Source organism: Coturnix japonica, chromosome 2 (assembly GCF_054131305.1).
Source record: "Coturnix japonica strain WE chromosome 2, WE-NBRP24, whole genome shotgun sequence".
Taxonomy (NCBI): domain Eukaryota; kingdom Metazoa; phylum Chordata; class Aves; order Galliformes; family Phasianidae; genus Coturnix; species Coturnix japonica.
The window spans coordinates 139,327,362-139,347,434 of NC_140664.1; the positions used below are offsets into that span (position 1 = coordinate 139,327,362).

The window sequence follows — 20,073 nt, forward strand, 5'->3', positions numbered from 1 at the left end:
GTTCACAGTCAGGATTTCAGGCACATTTCCCTGCAATACATTTAAGTTTCTTTTGCTGTTTTACCACTGGCTGCCGTTTCTGGAAGCCGTTGATGTCTGCTGTGATAATGTCCTGTTCGAGATTAGGATTTACTTTTCTCAAGGGAAATCTTTTCATACTTTTGTGATTATTTTGCCAAATAAAATAATTTAAAAAGTCACTCAGGCTTGTTTGGCAGTAGAGTTTCTGGTTGTTTTTTAATTTTTTTAAAAAAATAATTACTATTATTACTTATCCCACTCAGCTCCATTGTGCTCCCAGACTGTTGTGATTTTATTCACCTAATAACTGTTCTGTTAGTGCAGCTGAAATGAGAGGTGAATTTATTACTGTATGCCAAGATTGCTCTGTTCTCCTTCTTTGGTTATGTGCCTCCCGCAGTCTCTCTGTGCTTCCTAAGATTGTCACGTCTCACATATTTTTGTATATGAATGCATCCCTCAGTATTTACTCATTATTGATTTGCTCAAACTACAGATTCTTTTCAAACCATTTCAGTAAGGCTAGGATATAATCAAAGCATTATTAATCGGAAGGGGCTTTCAAAAAATATATTTTCCTAATAAGGAAAGAGGAAATCCAGTTTGTTTTCCTATGTTGCAGATGGGCAAAAACACTCTGGGCAGTTGCACTGCTGTAATCCTAAGGGAAAATAAAATAACTGAGCATGAGGAGGACATAAATGGTAAATGGGATAAAAGAGTTGTGTAAGTTTACTAAGTTAGTGGATTTCTGGCTAATTTTCAGCAAAAAGGAATAAGTGTGTCTTATTTAACGGGACTTCAGTGAAGCCCTTGAGATTCAGGAGGCAGGGAATCATAGAAGAATGGCAAGGCAGGTAAGAAAAATGAAGCAAAAGGCATTGCTTGCTATTCAGGAATGATCTTTGCTGTAATGGCATTTGATATTTTTCACTAGAACCCATGGCACAAATAACAGGAAGCGTAGCAATGAAAAGTGTTGATGCAAACTATACAGGGACTGTTGAAGCAGGAGACTCAGTTATTACACTGAACTGAATGATTCTGAAGACCAACAAGCTGAAATCAGTCTCTGATGAGAGTGCAGCTCACAGCTGTGCTCTAAAGGGCTGGTAGCAGCAGTCAGCACTGCGAGCTGAAGGCTTTCCTAATGGCAGTGAGACAAACAACCCTGTGTATTGCTGCACATGTACTGCAGCGGAATTTGCAGTTGTCACTGTCATAATGTTGTGGAAAGTGGTTGTGGATCATGGAAAGTTTCACAGAGGGTTGTGCTGGTAAGAGGAGTATCAATGCCACACCACTATAGGTGTGCCTTTCAGAATATAGGTACAGTGCTGTTTACCTGTGCTCTGGGTAGATTAACCAGGACTTAAGAAAACTTGATGAAATGATAGAAGTGGGCATTTCTGTTTGAAGAGACCACCTATGGGCCTCCCTTGTTTAGCCTGGCAAAGGGCGACAGTGTGGGTTGTGACTGCTGTCCATAAATGAATGCCCCAAGCTGGAAATGTTAGGCTTAAGGAAGGCCAAAGTTGATGAACAAATGACAAATAGTCAGACAGACTTAAAAAGTCATTCTGAGAACTTTTTTTGTAGCAGTTGTCCAATAAGACCGAGGCTTAAAGTGCAGTGCAGTAAATGTCTGTCTATGATGTGGCCACTGTTGATTATACAGCACCAGCCTTACTGGCCCAGCAATTCCCTCCTCTGTGTTTGGTCCATCTGTGACTGTGAGTGAATCCTTCATGGTGCTGCCACCAAACACACCCCAACACATCACTCTCATCAGGTGCCATAAAGTACCTGCCTTTTTTTTTGGTCTAGGGGGCAGTAGATGGAGATTATTAAGGATCTTTTTCTCCCTGCTGTTGTCTGTGATTACTCTTACGATAATCAGGTCATATGTTTTTAATGATCTCCTTACTTCTGCAGTTACGTTTGGAAACTATAGAAAAACAAACTTCTTTTTACTTTTATTTATTCTTTACTGCCTCTACTTCAAGCCTTTTTTTCTTTATGCTTGCTACAAATTGTTCATTGGATTTCTTCATTGCAAATAGATTTTAGAACCCAGTGGAAAGGTGTAACGTGAAGTGATATGTCTATAGACAGTAATGCAGAATGGTAGTTGAAGGTCAAGGAAAATGTGAAAGGCTGCAGTATAAGAGCTGTATGGTACCTGGTAAGTTTCAAGGCGAACTGGCAGCGGCCACATACGTGTCCTTTTTCTACAACCAAAACTTTAAGGGACCCTTTTTGATCACCTTACACTTGTTTTGAAGCATTACTGTGAAGCTAATCAAGGCAAACCACTCTGGGTAGAGAAGGTCACATCTTTGTCTCACTAAATTCCATGCAGTTTATGGAGGCAAATGGGCAAATGGGGTGAAAGAAACCAGTGGGAATCAGCTCATCACCTGACCTGCTCCACATCAGAATCAACATCAGCTGCATCACTCAAAGCAGATGCTTGTCTGACATCTTCCTAAAGACCTTCAGTTATAGAGGTCATAGAATCATAGAATCCTTAGGGTTGGGAGGGACTTCCAAAGGCCGTTCAGTACAGCTCCCCTGTATGAACAGGGACACCACAGCTGAATCAGGTTGTTCAGGGCCTGATCCAGCCTCAGCCTGAAAGTCTCCAGGGATGGGGCATCAACCATATATCTGGGCAACCTGTTCCAGAGCCTCACCACCCTCACTGCAATAGATTTTTTCCTTGTATGCAACCTAAATCTGCCATCTTTGAGTTTAAATCCATCCCTGTTGGAAAAAATATCCCAGAACATTTCTACTTTTACTGCTGTACTCTTCTTTCATATCTGAATCTTCCTGGGAGAAATTGCAATCTGTTGGTTCTTGCACTGTGAATATGCAGAGTAGCTCTTCTCCATATTTGCAGCAGCCTTGTGGCTGTTTCTCCTTTGTCTGTCTATGCAGCTGTTGATTCATGGCTCGGTCTGAAAGCCTGCACTCTTTCTGATTGCATTATGTCCTGCTCTTTCAAACTACATGCCCAGTCTTTTGGGATTTTAGTTCTGATTCTCTCTCACAACATACCTGTGACCACTGCAAACCATATCTTGCTAGGAAATTTAACCAGCATGCTCTCTAGTTCATTATCTATATTGTTAATGGGGATATTGAATAATTCTGAACTCAGGAACAGGTTACCATTTCTTTAGAATATGCAGAACCTCCAGCTCAGGATATTTTCTGTCTCTGTTTTTTTTTGTGCAATACTGCATAAATCCCAAAACTGTTGAGAATACCAGAGATGAGATGCTGGGTGGCAGCCCTGCTGGAGGAGATTTGGGGGTTTTGATTGACAGCAAGTTGAACATGAGCCAACAGAGTGCCCGGGTGGCCATCATGGCAGCCTACAGCTCTTCATGGTGGTCCTACAGCCCCTCGTGGTCCTGCAGCTCCCACAGGGCACAAACAGGCAGCACTGAGCTCTGCTCTCTGTTGGCAGCGAAAGCGCCTGGGGGAACAGCATGGAGCTGTCATGGGAGTCAGGTGGAGGTGAGGGAAAGGCTGTGCCCACAGCCTGATGGGCAGGAGTTCAAGAAGCCTCTGGACAATGGTCTCCAACACAGGGTCTGATTTGTGTGCGGTTCTGTGTTGAGCTGGGGGTTGCACTCAGTGACCCCTGCAGGTCCCTTCCAACTCTGGATGTTTTATGAGACTATGCTTTAAGTTTCTGAGCCTAAGTGAAAATCGGATGAGAGAAACCAGCCCTTTTAGAGCAATCTTGATGTATTTCTTTAACTACTATTGATTAAAAAATCAAATGCAGATGCAAACATATTCCTCCCCTCCCACAACTTGTGTTTCTGCTTTTTTAGCCCGACCAGCATAGCTGAAAATAGCAAAGAAGTAAAAACAAACTAAGCAAATTTGTGGGAGAAAAGATGGCTTCCTACAGCCCAGATAAGGAGGACGAATGTCAGCTTTCCTTGAAACCTGAGTAAAGTGAGTAAAGGACATGGCACAAAGTGAGGCTGAAGGGAGCGATGGAGGGATGGAGAGGAACACAAGCACTGCAGGGTCTGTCCGTGCCGCTGCCATCAGGGCCAGACATGGCAGGCAGCTGCAGGGCAGCTGTGGCAGCTGGGAAAGGGAGAGAATTGGGTTGAGCCAGGCAGCTTTAAAAAACAACAGCAGCAAATTACGTTGGTTTTCTACACTTCTGAAAGAAAATACACGGGGGGAAATTGGGGAAAAAATGAATTTCAAGTGAAATGGTATGGTTTTTCTCTGGAGAGAAGACATGCGCTGTAACCTGCGTCCATTTGTTGTGTGAGTGCATTTTACACGAGTCTCCCTTCTCAATATTGTGGGAGTGGAAGAATCGCAGAAATCAATGTAACTGTCATCGAGGTGACGCTGGGCCGGTCGGTTCCATCCAGCTGTACCGCGGCCTGCGACTGCGAAAAGGGAAAAAGAAAAGCGAGTTACAGTGTTTCCTGTAGGACTTTGTGAGCTACAGTTACTAAGCGCAGAGTGTTACTGGTCCATAACCGTTGTCCTTTCAGTCTCGTTACGTGTAAGGCTACAGTGTGTCCGCAGCTCCCTCCTTTCCTGGAGGCCGACCTGCTTCTCCGACGCTCTTCGTACCTCTCCCCATAGAGCTGGGAACATCCCCATAGAGGACAATCCTTATTCTGTTGTATTCACTTGAAATCCGGTGACGCTTCGCCCCCATCCCGCAGGATGCCGCCTCCGGCTGAGCCGGGAGCAGCTGCTCGCGTGGCTTTATCTGGAGCGGATCAAAGCCACGAACAAACCCCACCCTGCGCCCCGACACCCGGCGGACGGCGCCGGCGATTATAGGAACGGACCGCGGGGCGCTGCGGGAATCACCGCCACGTGCCCGGCCACGCCGCCCCTCGGCGCCTCGGCTCTGCCCGCACGGCGGTCGTGGGCCCGGGGCTCTGCCGGGCGCGGCGTGGGAAGGGTTAATGAATGTCGTGGGAAGGGTTAATGCCGTGGGAAGGGTTAATGAACGCCGTGGGAAGGGTTAATGCCGTTCCCTCCCTCGGCCCGGCCGCCCCCGCCCGCGCGTCCCCTCGAGGCCGCCGCTGACCTTCACGGAGCCGCGCCGGGCATGCGCAGCGCCGCCCGGGGCTCGCGGGACCCGTGATGGGTCCGGCCGCGGCCCAGTCGGGTTCGGCGCGGACCCGGAGGCGGCTCGTCCCGACCCGTCCCGCCGCCCTCCCGTGCTGGCGGCTGGCGCACTCCCTGCCCGTGCCGGGCGCGCCGTGGCCATTCGGTGCCGGCGGAGCTGGCGGAGCAGCGCGGGGGGACTCGAGGGGGGACCGCGCGCCGCGCCGAACCGGAACCGCGCCCTTAGAGCGCCGGGCCCGATCCGAGGCCTCGGGGCCGACGGGCTCCGTCCGGCGAACACTGACTGCGCCCTTCGCGGGCGGGGCCGCGGCTCACGAGATGCCGCCGCTTCTAGCGGGCGTTTGCCCGGAGCCTTCCCGGTGACACGCACGTGTTCGGTGCCGTTCCGTTAGGAGCGGGAATAGCGGCGGATGCGGTTTGTGTCGGCAGCGCCGCTGCAGGGGGAGCGATGTGTCCCTGCGCAGCGCAGCCCGCAGAAAGGCGGCACGTCGGCTGCCGGGAGCAGTAACGGGCTCACGGATGGGGCTCGTGGCACCGCGTGCTTTGGGGACCGCAGCCTCGCAGGCGCGGGGCAGCGCCGCCGTGCTGACACACACACACACACACACACACACACACACACAGCTCGGTGCCAGATCCCACGTGCGGCCGGGTCGGGTCGTTCGGAGCCGCAGCAGCAGCTCGGTCCGTGTCCCGAACGAGGCTGCGCTGCTGCGCTGGGTGTGTCCGAGGCAGCGGAAGGGGGAGGGCGCTGAGAGCAGCCCCCACAGCCCAAACGCTGTCATTGCTGCGCTATCCTACACGGCGCTGCCTGGGCCGGGGTCACCTTGAACATCAGCAGAGGCTGCTCCTCAGTCCCCGCGCACACGATGCCGTGTGATCGCCATGGGCTGCTCCTCGCTGCTGCCCGATTCAGTGTCTTTTTGGTGCTTGTTTTTAACCACTGGGTGAGAGCAGCGATTTTATTCAATTCAGGTTCCCCTCTGATTCCCTTCTACTTGCAGCCTTGCCAAGAAATTCAGAGTCTATAGACATCAATCTCAAGGAGAGGAACAGAACAAACCCCTCTGGCAACACCTCTATCACTGTATCAGGCGGACGGGAGGCAGCAGCCCCCTCCAGCCGCACACACCGCGGTGAGCAGAGCCCCACGGCCACGCCGCTGTGCACCGCAGAGCCGTTATTGCCGCTGTGCACCGCAGAGCCGTTATTGCCGCTCTCCATCACGGAGGGGCCGCCGAGAAGCGCTGCAGAGGCCCCTTCCCCCCCGATGGGCCGCGGGGTCTCGTGGTGCCGCGCGGGGCTGTGCGCGAGGAGCCGCGAGCTGCGGCAGCACAACGGCGAGCTGCGGGGATCGCGGCGTCTGCGGCCGTCAGTCACACGGGGCGTAGCGGGGCCGGAGAGCCCCGGAGAGATGGCCCCGGGCGGGGCCGCCGCCATGCTGCCATACTGCCATACTGCCATACATCCATACTGCCGTGCTGCCATACTGCCATACATCCATGCTGCCATACTGCCGTGCTGCCATACTGCCATACATCCATGCTGCCATACTGCCGTGCTGCCATACTGCCATACATCCATACATCCATACTGCCATACTGCCATACATCCATATTGCCATACTGCCATACTGCCATACTGCCATACATCCATACTGCCATACTGCCATGCTGCCCGCTGCCCGCCGCCCCCGCTGCTCGCACGCCCCCCATCCCTTCTCCCCCGCTCCGTCCCTGCCCGCTCCCGTCTCTCCGCCTCCCGCCGCCTCTTCTCGCCGCAGGGGCCGTTCTCATCCTGGCGCTGGAATCGCCGCCAGCGAATGTTTGCCCGCTGCCGGCGGTCCCCGGGGACGGGGCCTGGAGCGCGGCGCGGGCGGAGCGCTGCGAACGGGGGGAGCCATTGTTTCTCCCCGCTCTCCCGCCGCATATTGTAATGGGAAAACTCCCCGGGAGCCGAGGCCGCCCCCTCCCCCTTGCCCCAGAATTTACCATCCCCTGCGCCGAGGAGGAGCGGCTGCGGCTCCGCCGCGAAAGGCCGGGACGTGTTTTCAATCTGCCTGGCTCTTATCTCGGGTGTTTGGACAGAGAGGTTTAAAAAGCGGGATTTTCTGTCCCCGCAGAGTAAACACGCAGAGCCCGGCAGCGCAAACTATTTCTGGCTTATCAGTGGAGGAATGCAGCAGCTGAGGCCGAGCGCGAGTGGGCCGTCAGGAAGGCCCTGAAGGGGCCCCCTCCCCACTCCGCGCTATTAGAAGTGTGAGAGCCCAGCAGGACTCAGAGGGGAGAGTTGGAGAAAAAGGCAGAAAAGGGAAAGAAAGAGGAAGAGAGAGAGTGAGAGAGGCTGAGCAGACCCCGATGGCTACAGACGAAGTTACAGGAGGGGCTCGCAAAGCTACGAAAAGCAAACTTTTTGAGTTTCTGGTCCATGGGGTGGTGAGTCGGGAAAGTTAGCGAGCTGCTGGCTCCGGATCGAGGGATGAGTGCAGAGCGGAGGCTGCGCCGGGCTGGAGCGGCCCCTGCTGCGCGACCGTGGGGCGCCGCTCCCCGCCTTGCCCGAGAGCCGCGGGGCCGCCGGTGCACACGATGTGACCGATTCGTTGCTATACGGCTTTGTCTGGGGGGTTGCGTGCTGTGATTGCTGCTTTGATTCTCCGTGCTTGGTGAATAGCGTGCTCCCGAGCCTCGTCACGGTGCGGGATCTGCACCGCGTCTGACCCAAACGGGCTCGTAGGACACTTTGTTCTGTAAGCAAACTTGTGTTTTGAAAAGCAATCCTGATGCTGGTCCGACGCGGCCGTGTGGCGCTGCCTCTGGTTCTCGTCTCCAGCCTTGGCTCTGATGTATCCGCTGGCTACTTAACAGGTGACTTTCAGGGGCTTGGAGAGATTAGCGCTGCGGATCTCTGCCAGGCGATGGGCGCTCACCCACGAGGGAACGTCAGGTTGCCGCGCTTAATTAAAGGAATCACTCAGGTCTTTAAAAAATCGCCAGCTTTTGTTTAAGGAATCAGGTCTTTGATCTCCATTTAAGGGGATACGCTAACCTTGTTTTGCTGCCAGGAGAAACGATGTTCTTTAAATGACTGATGGTTGAAAGCGACCACCATTTATAGCATTCGGATGTCTCGTGCTGATACACTTTTAAGGAAATAAGACCCAGGAAACGCAGATATAGCTCAGATGGAGACAGTCCCTGCGTGTTTTCTCTCCTGAGCGTTCTGGCACCTTCTGTGACACCTTTTTGAAGACATCCGCGGCGTGTTCCTGTACAAAGGAATCTCGGGAGCTCGCTGCAGGCCTCTGGGTTGTCTCCATAATTCAGGCTTGCTCCAAATGTATTGGATCTTTCTTGTGTACTGCAGAGCCTGGCTATGATGAGCTTGCAGGGTGAAGGACTTTTAGATGGCATTCTGCTCCCTGAGAGCAGTGAGCAGGCAGAGCGGTGCCGATGTACATCAGCAGTCTGTGGCTGGATGGGCAGATATGACAGAAGCAGGTGTGCGGATCTGTGGCAGTAGCTGTGCTGTGAACACATGTGTTGGTTAAGATGGTCTGGCTCAGGGTGGCTGTAGCTGGGTGGGCCGCAGGCATCCCGGGAGGGCTGCGCACGTGGGTAGCTGTTTCTTTTTCCAAGGCTTCTGTTGGCACAACACTGCTCTTCCTTTGGTATTTCCAAGAGTTGCTAAGACAGTTGGATGACCCTGCTTCTTTCCCATGTAGATGTGAAAGGAGCCTGCTGGCCTCTTAAGCATGAGAAATGTTAATTCATACCAGAATTAATGCAGCAGAACTTGTTTCCATTAGTTATTTGGGTGCTAGAAAAGTCTGACTTGTCTGCACTGCCTGTTTCTCCATGAGAGGCATCTCACTTGGTATCCGCATTGCCTGAGTACCTGCATCTGGTTGTTACCTTTCCACTGCCTGTCAGGGGAAACAGAACTTCTTGTCCATCACTCTTTGCCTGAGCTGCTCTTGTAGGACCCTCTGCGCCCCTCCATGATTATTTCCTTTGGTTCTGCTTTTGCTTCCGTGTTTGTTCTTCACTTCTAGTTTCTTCCTGACCTCAGGCTCATTTTGGTCAAAACAGGTTGAGGCAGCCAGTCTTCCATTGCTTACAAAAGACCCAAAGTTGCAACTTCATTTACCTGTTTACATATCCTATCGAATAAAAGAACGAGCCGTTACCCCGAGTGCAGATATTGCAGCCTCATCACCGCACGCGGCCTGTCTGCATCTGAATCAATTCCTTGAAGATTCAAGTTGAAGAGTAAAGTTTTCCAGCATGCCTTGGAATCAGGTTATGCCTCCACTCCAGGGAAAATCTCCTCTTCAAATTACTGGGTTTTTTTGTTCTCTCTTTGGCAAAATGATCTGTCTTGATTACTGCAGGTATTGTTATCGTTATTGTTTCATTTTCAGAAATGGGAGTGTATAAGCAGGGATAGAATGCCATGAGAAAAAAATGTACTGTTTGAAGAATTAAATAGAAAGGAGAATTTTGCACTATTTACTGAGAGCTGTTAGATTTTGGGTTTATTTGATCTTTCTGAAAACATGTGTTTCTCTGCTAAGGTCACTTCGCCCTTTGCTCTTGTGTGTTTCATCTTGCCTTTGTTCTTTCCCATGCTGCCGGCTCAGAAGAGATCTTCTTCCCTTTGTGTGGTTCAGATAGGATCCCTCTGTGCTGTCAGATCTCAGTGGTGAGAAGCCTCAGGTGTGATACTTCGCCCTGCTGGAGTAGTTTGTTACACCTCTGCTGAGCAGTTCTTTTCAAAAGACCGCCTTTCTTTCAGTTATTCCTTAGATTTCTCTAACTCCTGGTCTGTTGATCAGGGCCTCACACGCTGTATCTGTGGGAAGAAGGATTTTTTGCACAGGCTTCATCATCCTTCACTGTCACTTTCGCCCCTCTGCTCTATTTCCAGAACTGTTATGGATAAATTCAGCTTTAATGACCACCTTTATGCCTATATGTTTTTTCCTGTTGTGTTTTCTACTGCAGTACACTTCAGGCTGCCCTTGTGACATCTCACTCTGGGTATCTACTTGTTGACCCAAACCAAATTGTTAATTCCTGCAGGGTGCTCCTCAGTTTCTCCCATGTCAGTTTCTCTGTTGTCTGTGTCCCTTCACTGGGTGTTGTCTTTGTCTTTTTTTTCTTTCTCAAATAGTGATCTTCACGTATAACCTTGAGAAGATCCGTAGCACGTATTTTGTCAAAGCTCTTGTCCAGACTTGTGTCCTTTTGCGACTCAGTTGCAGAAATCTTCCCATCTTTGGTGCTTGTACTGTGGACTTTGCTGCATTATCTTCACTCAGGAGGCAGCTGAGCGGTTCATTTTCTTGTGTGGTTGTTTTGACCCTTTTTGTTCTGTATCCCTGTCCTTTTTCTGTTCCCACTTTGTCTTCCTTCCAAAACCAATCTGTTTGAGTTTTGTTCACAAGCTGTGCCTATGGAAGTCCTGGACTCTTTCTCAGCTATTGGGACTTTCCTGTACTTACCATATACCTCTTAGTTCATATCACCTTCTGTGTATAGGGATCTAGTTCTTTGCCCTCTGTGTTGTGCGTGGGTTGCTCTTCCTCTTAATGTGAGTCCTTACGCATATTTATGTTCTGCTAATAAGTGATTTCTTATGGTTCCTGCTGATCTCTACACTTGAATAGTCATTATACCTCACTATTGTTAATGTATACAAACACATACATCACTTGTGTGACTTCTTTTTTGATCTCCATTCTTCTTATTGTGTGATTGTCCACCTCTCAAATCTGCTCATACAGTTTGACAGTAAGTTGAGGAGCTGTCTTACATGAAACAGCATTTAGTGCAGTGCATGAAGGGTCTCAAAGCATGCCATGATGTAAACAAATAATTAATACAGCAATTAAAGAAGTAAAAATATGTTAAAAGATATGTCTGATGTCCCAAAGATGTATACAGAGTCTTTAATAGGTTTAGTAGAGTTATGGAAAAAGGGATGAGCAATGAATTTCATAAATAAATTTTGCATCTCCTTGTACACTGCAGGGTTTAAATGAGGAGAAAGACTTGGATGTCTTTGTGGCTGCAGCCACTGCTACTAAGAAAGCAATTGCTGACTTAATGAAGAAGAGGGTAGTGCAGAAAGTGTTGTAAATCAGTTGGAATATACTCACAAGAATATATATTTTTTTTCATGTTGAACATAGTACATATGTGTTTTTTCCATAATACCTTGGAATAGAGACTGATTAGGAAAGCTGTAAAGTCTCTGTCACTGGAGGCTGTTAAGAAACTGGTTAAGGAAGTAAATGTCTGTCAAAGATGATGAGGAAAGGAAGGACCGGATGATCTCAAGGATTCATGTTTCAGTATGGCATAGAAGTAGTGTTTATTCTGTTTTAATGGGAAGAGCTAGAGGTGTTTTCCCCCAAACTGAATGATGATCTGTCTTAAGTAGATAAAAGTAATTGTTTCTTTTAGATGTGGAAGTCACTACAGCAGAAGTAGTGATGTGAGGAGAATATTAGGCTTGAAAAAAATAACCAAAAACTTTGCAATTTTCATGTTATCGTGGATGTAAATACTATCTTGTCAGTGCCCAGACTCCAGAAGGGGTAGAAAAGAGCTTCATGAACAATCACTTTTGAACAGTTTGTTCCGCTGGCCTAATACAGGGTGCTCTGTGCTAGGACGTTGTCAGAGCACCGTTTCTGGAACACAGTCACTGGTTTACTGCATATGCATTTCCTGTTTTATTAAACAAGGGTATGTTTGGGTTGAGCTTAAGGCAGCCTGGGGAATTCAGCATTTGTTTGGGAAGGTACTTGCAGAAGACTGGTAGAGAAAGAACATTGTACAGCATTGAAAAGCATGAGCAAGCTGCCAGCAGGACCGGAGGGCTGCTCTTCTCTCTGAGATAGCTGCAGAAAACTTCACACATAATTAAAATCAAATTATCCTAATTCTTGGTATGATTTTAATAAGTAGTTAATGAGACTATGCAAAATAAGCTTGTTGCCCACTGTGAAAAGTTCAATATGCTGATAAACAGAGGTACACAGATGTGTCTGGTATGTGAGATGTTTGAGCTGCTCTTCTGTTTTCTTCCAAAAGAAACACCATAGAAACATGAATCCAGTTACAGTGGGTTATTTAGCCCCGAGTCCCCAGGCCCCCAGCCCTGTGGGGAGCAGCAGAAGGGTGCATGGGAGCTGCAAGGCAAAAAAATAGCAACACTTCTTCCAAATGCTCTGCACTTCAGAGCTCTGGAGTTTTCTGACCCAGAGGGGTACTGCATATTTAGTACCTCTGTGAGTTTTATTTGTGGAGATTTGTTTGCTGCTATTTTCTTGAATGCACATAAACTTCTAGCAGACACAGTGTTCTGTGTCAGGAAATTTTTTCTGTTGATCTTATATGAAGACTTGGCTGATGCTACCAGCTGTTAGCTGCTGTCTGCTTCTTGTAAGGGAAGAGTCAGCGAGGACTTGATCAATCTCCTCCTCCTCCATGACGTTGCAGAGCTCTGCACTCCGTCCCCTCCCTAAACCGCTCCTTTTACAGATCGAGATATGTACATATTCTGTCTGTTGTTCCTCACACCAAATCCATTCCGTAGCACATTAGATCACTGCAGTTGATGTGATCTGATTTATTGAACTCAAAGACAGTACCTTGGGTTTGCTGGTTTCAATTCCAAAGGCTGTTTTTTTGTTGTTTGGTTTTGAACTGTTTGTATCCTAATGCTTTGTTTGAGGTTCGGTATCTAGTTGTTCTGAGCTTTGAATGGGCACCCATGAAATAGATGTGCACTGAGCTTTGTCCTGAGTTACAGTTCACAGTTCTGTAAATGAAGTATTTAAAGATTTTTTGGATCGCTGTGCACATTTCTCAAAATAGATGGAACTTGGAAGTCACAGCAGTGGAACACTTGGACCCTATTTCTAGGATGTGAGTGCTTTTGGAAAATGGAAGGTGAATATGGCAGTGAGCAATAAGAACGAAAATATACAAGTTTCTGCTTGCTAAATTTGTAAAATATTCATTGATATTAAAAACAGGAACCTATATGAGGTCATAACTGTAATGATCGTAGGGCAGGGGAGAAGCTGTCTACAACTTTTTTGTTGTATGAGTCCACTTGGAAATGGCACATTCAGTAGAGCGTTCTCTGTTGGGAAACCATGTGTCATCGTGATTCTGTTGTCATGAGACAGTTATCACCTCAGCTACATTTCTTAGCTGTTACGTAAACTTCTAGTGACCTGTTCTTAGCTCAAGACATCACCTATATCTCCTCTTGCGTGTACCTTAAATAAATTAGCAGCTGCTGTAATGTTATGTTGTAAAGAAAGGTTGCCCACCCAAGGCAGCTCCTATTTTTAGTTTCCAAACTACTCTGTAATTTTTGTTGTTCTTGTGAAAATGTTTGACTTTCTTTGTTAACATGAGGCCTGTAGTTTTTCACTGCTTGCCATCAGAATCCTTTTACATGGTATTAAGGTGGATAGAGTCTTTGTTTTTCAGAACTGTAAGTTCTTGTGTGTATGTTCAGTGCTATATTGCACTGCAGTGACTCCCAACTCTCTGTTCAATCCCTTTCTAAGTCTTCTGTAGGCGCCTTTGCTTTTCCTGACATTCTCTTTTCCTTGTACCTATCAGTTCTCCATGTTTTTGTCTTCTCTCTGCTATTTTCAGGCAGCAGCCCTCTTTTTATCTACATCAACATTTTGGCCACTATGATGTTGATGTTGCTTGAGAAAAGCCTTTGCAGTAGAAATTCACAGAAAAGCTCCTCTTCTCTGTTGTTCCATTTCTCCCATCAGAGAGAAGTTCACATCAAGAATGGCTTAGGTTGGAAGGGACCCCAAAGATCATCTGCTTCCAAACCCCTGTTGTGAGAAGTGTTGTCAGCCAGGGCCCCCTCCAGTTTGGCCTTGAACACCTCCAGAGATGGGGCACCCTCAGCTCTCTGGGCAGCCTGTGCCAGAGATTCACCACCTCTGCATAAAGAATGATTTCCTCACATCTGACCTAAATCTCCCCTCTTTTGGTTTAAAGCCATTTCCCCTTGTCCTATTACTATTGGACCGTGTACAAAGTTGCTCTACCTCCTGTTTATACTCTTCCTTTAAGTACTGAAAGGCTGCAGTGAGGTCTCCCCAGAGCCTTCTCTTCTCCAGGCTGAACAAACTCTGCTCCCTCAGCCTTTCTCAGTAGGAGAGGTACTCCAGCCCTCTGAACATCTTTGTGCCCTCCTCTGGATCTGCTCCCACAGCCCCACATTTCTCTGTACTGAGGGCTCCAGCTCTGGACACAGTGCTTGGGGTCTCACAAGGGCAGAGCAGAGGGGGGATGATCCACTCCCTGCCCTGGTGCCACTTCTCTGTTGGTGCAGCTCAGGATGCAGTTAACCTTCTGGGCTGCAAGTTCGCACTGCTGCCTCGTGTCCAGCTTTTTTTCCATTGAGAGTCCCAAGTCCTTCTCAGCAGGGCTGCTCTCAAAGAGCTTTTCCCCCAGTCTGTACACGTCTAGGATTGCCCTGACCCAAGAGCAGCACCTTGTTGAAAGTTGTTAGGTTCACATGGGTGAACCTGTTCACTTTTCAAGCTTGTCCAGGTCTCTTTGGTTGGCATCCCTTCCTTCTGTTGTATCAGCTGCGCCACTCAGCCTGGTGTCATCTACAAACTTGCTGAGAGTGCACTCAATCCCAGCATCCATGTTATTGATAAAGATATTGATGATGAGTTGTGTCCCCCACTGGTCAGTGCTGGGACTGATACTCTTTAGTATCTTCAACAAGGCCATTGACAGTGGGGTCAAGTGCACTCTCAGCAACGTTGCTGCTGACACCAGTATTTGCAGTGCAGTTGCTGCATCAGAGGGACAGGTTGCCGTCCAGAGGGACCTAGATGGAATTGATCAGCAGGCCCATGTGAACCTCATGAGGTTCAACAAATCCAAATGCCAAATCTTGCTCCTGGGTTGAGGCAGCCCGCGCTACCAATACAAGCTGGGGGGGGGGGTGAGAGCATTGAGCACAGCCCTGCTGAAAAAGACCTGGGCATACTGGTGGATGGGAGGCTGGATATGAGCCAGCAATGTGTCCTTGTCGCCCCAAAAGCCAACCATATCCTGGGCTGCATCAAAGGAAGTGAGGCCAGCAGGTCAGGGAGGTGATCCTGCCCCTCTGCTCTGCACTGTGAGGCTTCACCTGGAGCACTGTGTCCAGATGTGGAGTCATTGGTATGGAAGAGATGTGAACCTGTTGGAGTGCGTCCAGAGGAGGGCCACAAAAATGCTCCCGGGGATTGAACTCTTCTCCTGTGAGGACAGGCTGAGAGAGCTGGGGCTGTGCAGCCTGGGGAAGAGAAGGCTGCAAGGTGACCTGAGGGCAGCATTCAGTATCTAGAGGGTTCTACAGAAAGAAGGAGACCGACTCTTCAGCACGGTCTGTGGTGATAGAACAAAGGGAAATTGCTTCAAGCTTAAGGAGGGCAGATTGAGTTTGGATATTAGGTTGTTTACAGTGATGGTGGTGAGGCACTGGGACAGGCTGCTCAGAGTTTGGTTGATTCCCTGTCCTGGGGGACTTTCAAGGCAAGGCTGGATCAGGACCTGGGCAACCTGATCTAGCTGTGGTGTCCCTGTGCAGTGCAGGAGAATTGGACTGAATGGCTTTTAAAGGTCCCTTCCAACTTTTAAGGATTCTATGATTCAAAGAATACCAATCCCAAGACAGACACCTGCTCGTCACTGGCCTCCCCTGGACATAGAGCCATTGACGACAACTCTCTGGCTGCAGTTACATCCAAATAATTCTTTATCTACTAGATAGTCAACTCTTCAAATCCTCTCTCTCCAATTTAGAGATGAGTGTGGTATTGAACCAAATCAAAAGCCTTGCAGAAGTCCTGGGAGATGACATCAGTTACCCTTCTTTTGTCCACTGATGCTGTCATATCATCACAGAAGGCCACCAGACTGGTCAGGCCCAATCTGCCCTTGGTGAAGCCATGCTGGCTGTTGTGGATTGTCTCCTTGTCTTGCATGTCCCTTAATGTAGCTTCCAGGAGCACGTGCTCCATGACCTTCCCAAGCTCTGACATGAAGTTCCCTGGCCTGCAGTTCCCCAGGTCTTTCTTTATCCCCGTCTTAAAAATGGGAGGGAAGTCACTGGGACCTTCACCTGACATCTGTGACTTTTCAAATGTGATGGAGTGTAGCTTGGACAAGAGACAGATCCTTATCCATAGCCAGTGGTACTTCATAGATCTCTTTCAAAAGACATAATAGTACAGCAATGTTCTTTAGTATCATGACAACTTTTTTTTTTTTTTATTTTATATGTCAACATTGTGAAAAAGTCCATGTGTTGTCTGCTACTGCCTTCTCTTGCATGTGTGTTTGAGAGCAAAACCAACCTTTAGGTAAGATAAAGTACTCTTTTTATGAAGGTTTAAATAGAGAAAGCATTTCCATCTCTGTTGGGTGCCTGGTAGGTTTTCAGTGGGGAAATGTACACTGCACAGTGAGGAATATTTTATCTACATATGATGTAGGGTTTGAGAGTATGAGGAGTTAAGGGAAGGTGTGAGGCACGTGAAGGGGTGAGTCAGATGAGCTGTCCACAATGCTGCAGCACTTGCTAGAGCTGGCTCCTTCTTCTGTTTTGATCTTTCAGTACTTGAATATATTAACGAAGGAAAATGAAAGAAATTCACAGATGTCAGACTTTGATCAAGATTAGGCCTGGCTTGCTGATCTCATTCTCCTGTCTTTAAAGTATTCTTTATGGAATCAGAACAGTGTGCCTGCAGTGTGATCCCTATGGCCAGTCAGCCTCCGTGGGGAATGAAACATAAGATGGCCATGCCCAGGATCTTCACTCTTCTGAATGTATGTCAGATGTCCCAGGATGATCGATAGGCAACAGCAGGCCCCATTCTTTGGAAGAGGGCCACAATTTGTAGATTGACAGACAACAGAAAGATCTTAAATACAAGCTCAAGTGTGAAGCCTGTTCTGGGCCATTTGTTTCTACTGCATCTGCCTGGGTCAGAAAGTGGGAAAGGGTGGAGCCTCTGTGTTCCAGCAGTCTTCATAGTTCAATGTTTATGAGAGAAAATGTTTTCAGCTCTGCACAGAGCCTCCATTTTGTGTGTTTGCTGCCTCCCGCTGCTTCTGTTCTCAGCAGCCGTACCCATACTCAGTCCCCTCTGTGAATACTTGCTGGAACCCGCTTGGCTGGCTGTGCTGCACTGTCTTCCCTCAACCTTCCCTCTCTGTTCAAACCAATTATAACCATTGGTTCTTCAGTGATCATTTCCGTTCTTTCTTCCTTCCTTTTCCTTTAGGCATCCAGGCACAGGGAATATCTAAGACTTGTAATGACCTGGGAGGGCACTGAGCTGGGGCTTTGGGAACTACAGAGGACACGGGTTACTAATTTGGAGATGCAGCTAAGCACTGTTGCTCAGGGTTTGCAGCCATAGTAGGTGCTTTTTTTACTGTAAAATGTAAGTTGGAGCATAACATGAGAGCAGCTTTTCTGGCTCAGAAAAGTCTCTCCTGGGCCTGCAATGCTACGTCTAACAGCAACCGTAGCAGATGGCTACTGTAGGCAAAGACAGGGCGCTGTACAAAGCAGCGGTCTCCAAACCATTTTGGTCTTGCATTCCTATCATTTCTAATGGATCACTATGAACAGAGATTAAAAAAGAAACTAGACAAAGATGAAATTATCTCAATTTAAAAAATACTTTTAATGGTACAAAAAACCTTTACTTCCTGCATCCCACTGTGCCTACCCTGGGGGTGCACACGTCCCACTTTAGTGACCACTGGAATACTTTTCCCACATATTTTTTCAGTCTTCAACTGTTGATACTTCAGAGAAGTTTCTAAGCCAAAAATATTTTCTGTCTTTAACATCTCTTTGAAAAGCAATTCCACAGACTCGCTACCCACTGTGTGGCAAAGCACCCCATTTTGTCTATGAACCTGGCTCCTTGTAGATTCCTCTGCTGGCTACGGTTTATGCACCAGATGGGACAGCAAACAGTCAGTCTCCATCTGCCCTCTCCAGGCTGCTCATGATTTTGCAGAGCTCTTGGAAATGCTCAATTAAGATTATTGTCATAATTTACTTTTACCTCATTAATATTCTGTAACCAATTATTTATCCATAATAGATGCTATGGCCTCATAGTTTCATTAGAAGAATTTGTAGAGTGAGTCACACAGATTCACAGAATTGCAGGGGCAATTCTCCCCCACCTCTCTGGGCTCCGTTCCAGGGCTCTGCCGCCCTCACAGCACAAATTGCTCCTCACATTCAGATGGAACTCCCTGGGCTGCACTCTGTGCCCGCTGCTCCTTGACCCGATGTTGGGCAGCACCAAACTGAGCCCGGCCCCCTCCCCCTGGTCCTCTCCCTTCAGACACCCATCAGCACTGCTCAGAGATCCCCCTCAGCCTTCTTTCCTCCATGTGCACAGCCCGGACCACCTCCCTCGCCCTGCTGGTCTCGCTCTCTGCAGTGCATTCCAGGGTCCTATTGGCCTCCTTGGCCACCAGCACATGCTGCTGCCCATGGTCAGCCTGCGGTCAAACCACTGGTTGACTGTTGGCCGTCACAGCCCCCAGGTCCTTCTCTGCTGAGTTTCTTTCCAGCAGCTTGGCCTCCAACCTGTACTGATACTGCAGTTATTCCTGGTCATGTGTAGGACTCTACACTTGTCCTTGTTTAGAAATCTAAAGGACTTCTATGTGTGATAGTTTTTATTTACATATTGGTTCAAATGTATGTAATGTGTTTGTGTGCATTGTGTATTTTCACAGATACATAAAGATCTGTAATAAATATTTCGATTCTTAGAGGGAAACTAAGCTTTTCCCTCTGTTTTGAATTACTTTTTTCCAGGTGGCAATTATTTTAATGGTGTTTTTCCTTGAGGAATATAATCTTCAGTATGGCATCAACTTTGCTGAGTGCCATGTTCAGCATTAAGTTTGCAGTCTCACCTAAAGGGAGATTCCATTAGCATGCTGCAGTCAGTATAAATGTCTGGACTTTAGGATGCCTTCAGGGGCTGCTGGCAAAGCATCACTTTCTTTTTCTTCTTGATCAGAGACGTGACCTTTTCTTGAAGGGTTCTGGTCACATCATGAACTCGTGGTGCTCTCCAGTGTAGGTGGAGGCAAAGGCTTTCAATGGAGATTGCTTTGCTGCGGTGCTTCCTTAGTTCAGCTCTGCATGTTACAGTGTCCCTACTGATCAAAGCATCCAGTTGGTCCATTCAAAATCTAGAGTACTGTGGAAGTCACTTTGCTTTTGCTTTGATTTGCATGTGGACTGCATGTGAACTGTGTATTGCATGCCATGTCAGCTTTGGTAAGGAGTTAGAGCTCTCTGCTGTAAGCTGGCCTGACTGTTACTGACCACTGAGTGCTTTCCCATGTCCAGTATTTTTCATCTGTTCCCCGTCTCCATTATCACTGTGTTCCACTTTATGATGTCCAGGGAGTTCCAATTCAGATCTCTTGTGCTCTGTGTTGCTGCTTATATGTAAGGTTGGTAAAAATGGGGAACTTGTGGGAGCTAGAATCTGATTGTGGACAAATATTGTTGCAGCTGGAGAAGCAGGGGACAAACTGTTGTTTTTTTTTTCTTCTGTTTTGCTTCTTCCCCAGCGACCTGGGATGCCATCAGGAGCTCGAATGCCCCATCAGGGGGCTCCCATGGGTCCCCCAGGCCCTCCATATGTTGGAAGCCCCTCTGTGAGACCTGGGATGCCCCAGACTGTGATGGAAACAACAAGAAAACGTACTGTACCACAGCAGGTCCAACAACAGCAGGTGCAGCAGCAAGTGCAGCAGCAGCAGCAAGCTACTCAGAGCCGAACTAGGAGGTGAGTATTCCAGAAAGGAA

General features: G+C 48.1%; 1 protein-coding gene and 1 long non-coding RNA gene across 11 annotated transcripts in view; one reads left to right on the forward strand and one right to left on the reverse strand.

The window, feature by feature from the left end:
- Positions 1 to 576: 576 nt before the first annotated feature.
- LOC107308716 (uncharacterized) lies at positions 577 to 7,286 on the reverse strand. 2 transcript variants are annotated; one of them, XR_004306249.2, is made up of 2 exons: positions 7,146 to 7,286; positions 577 to 4,454 (listed from the first exon to the last, which is right to left on the reverse strand). It is a non-coding gene; the product is annotated as an uncharacterized LOC107308716 (long non-coding RNA). The 2 variants fall into 2 exon arrangements; XR_001552876.3 differs by lacking the exon at positions 7,146 to 7,286 and adding an exon at positions 5,114 to 5,950.
- SMARCD3 (SWI/SNF related BAF chromatin remodeling complex subunit D3) overlaps positions 7,284 to 20,073 on the forward strand; it is a 58,524-nt gene continuing 45,734 nt past the window's right edge. For 2 of the 9 annotated variants that reach the window (XM_015852799.3, XM_085540842.1), the window contains exons 1-2: positions 7,433 to 7,589; positions 19,836 to 20,053. In XM_015852799.3, the coding sequence (XP_015708285.2) occupies positions 7,512 to 7,589; positions 19,836 to 20,053 (296 nt within the window). In that variant the 5' untranslated portion in view covers positions 7,433 to 7,511. Of the gene's footprint in view, positions 7,413 to 7,432; positions 7,590 to 7,728; positions 8,019 to 15,663; positions 19,716 to 19,835; positions 20,054 to 20,073 lie in introns of those variants that run through there. The other 7 variants (XM_085540838.1, XM_085540840.1, XM_085540839.1 and 4 more) reach the window with 7 other exon arrangements.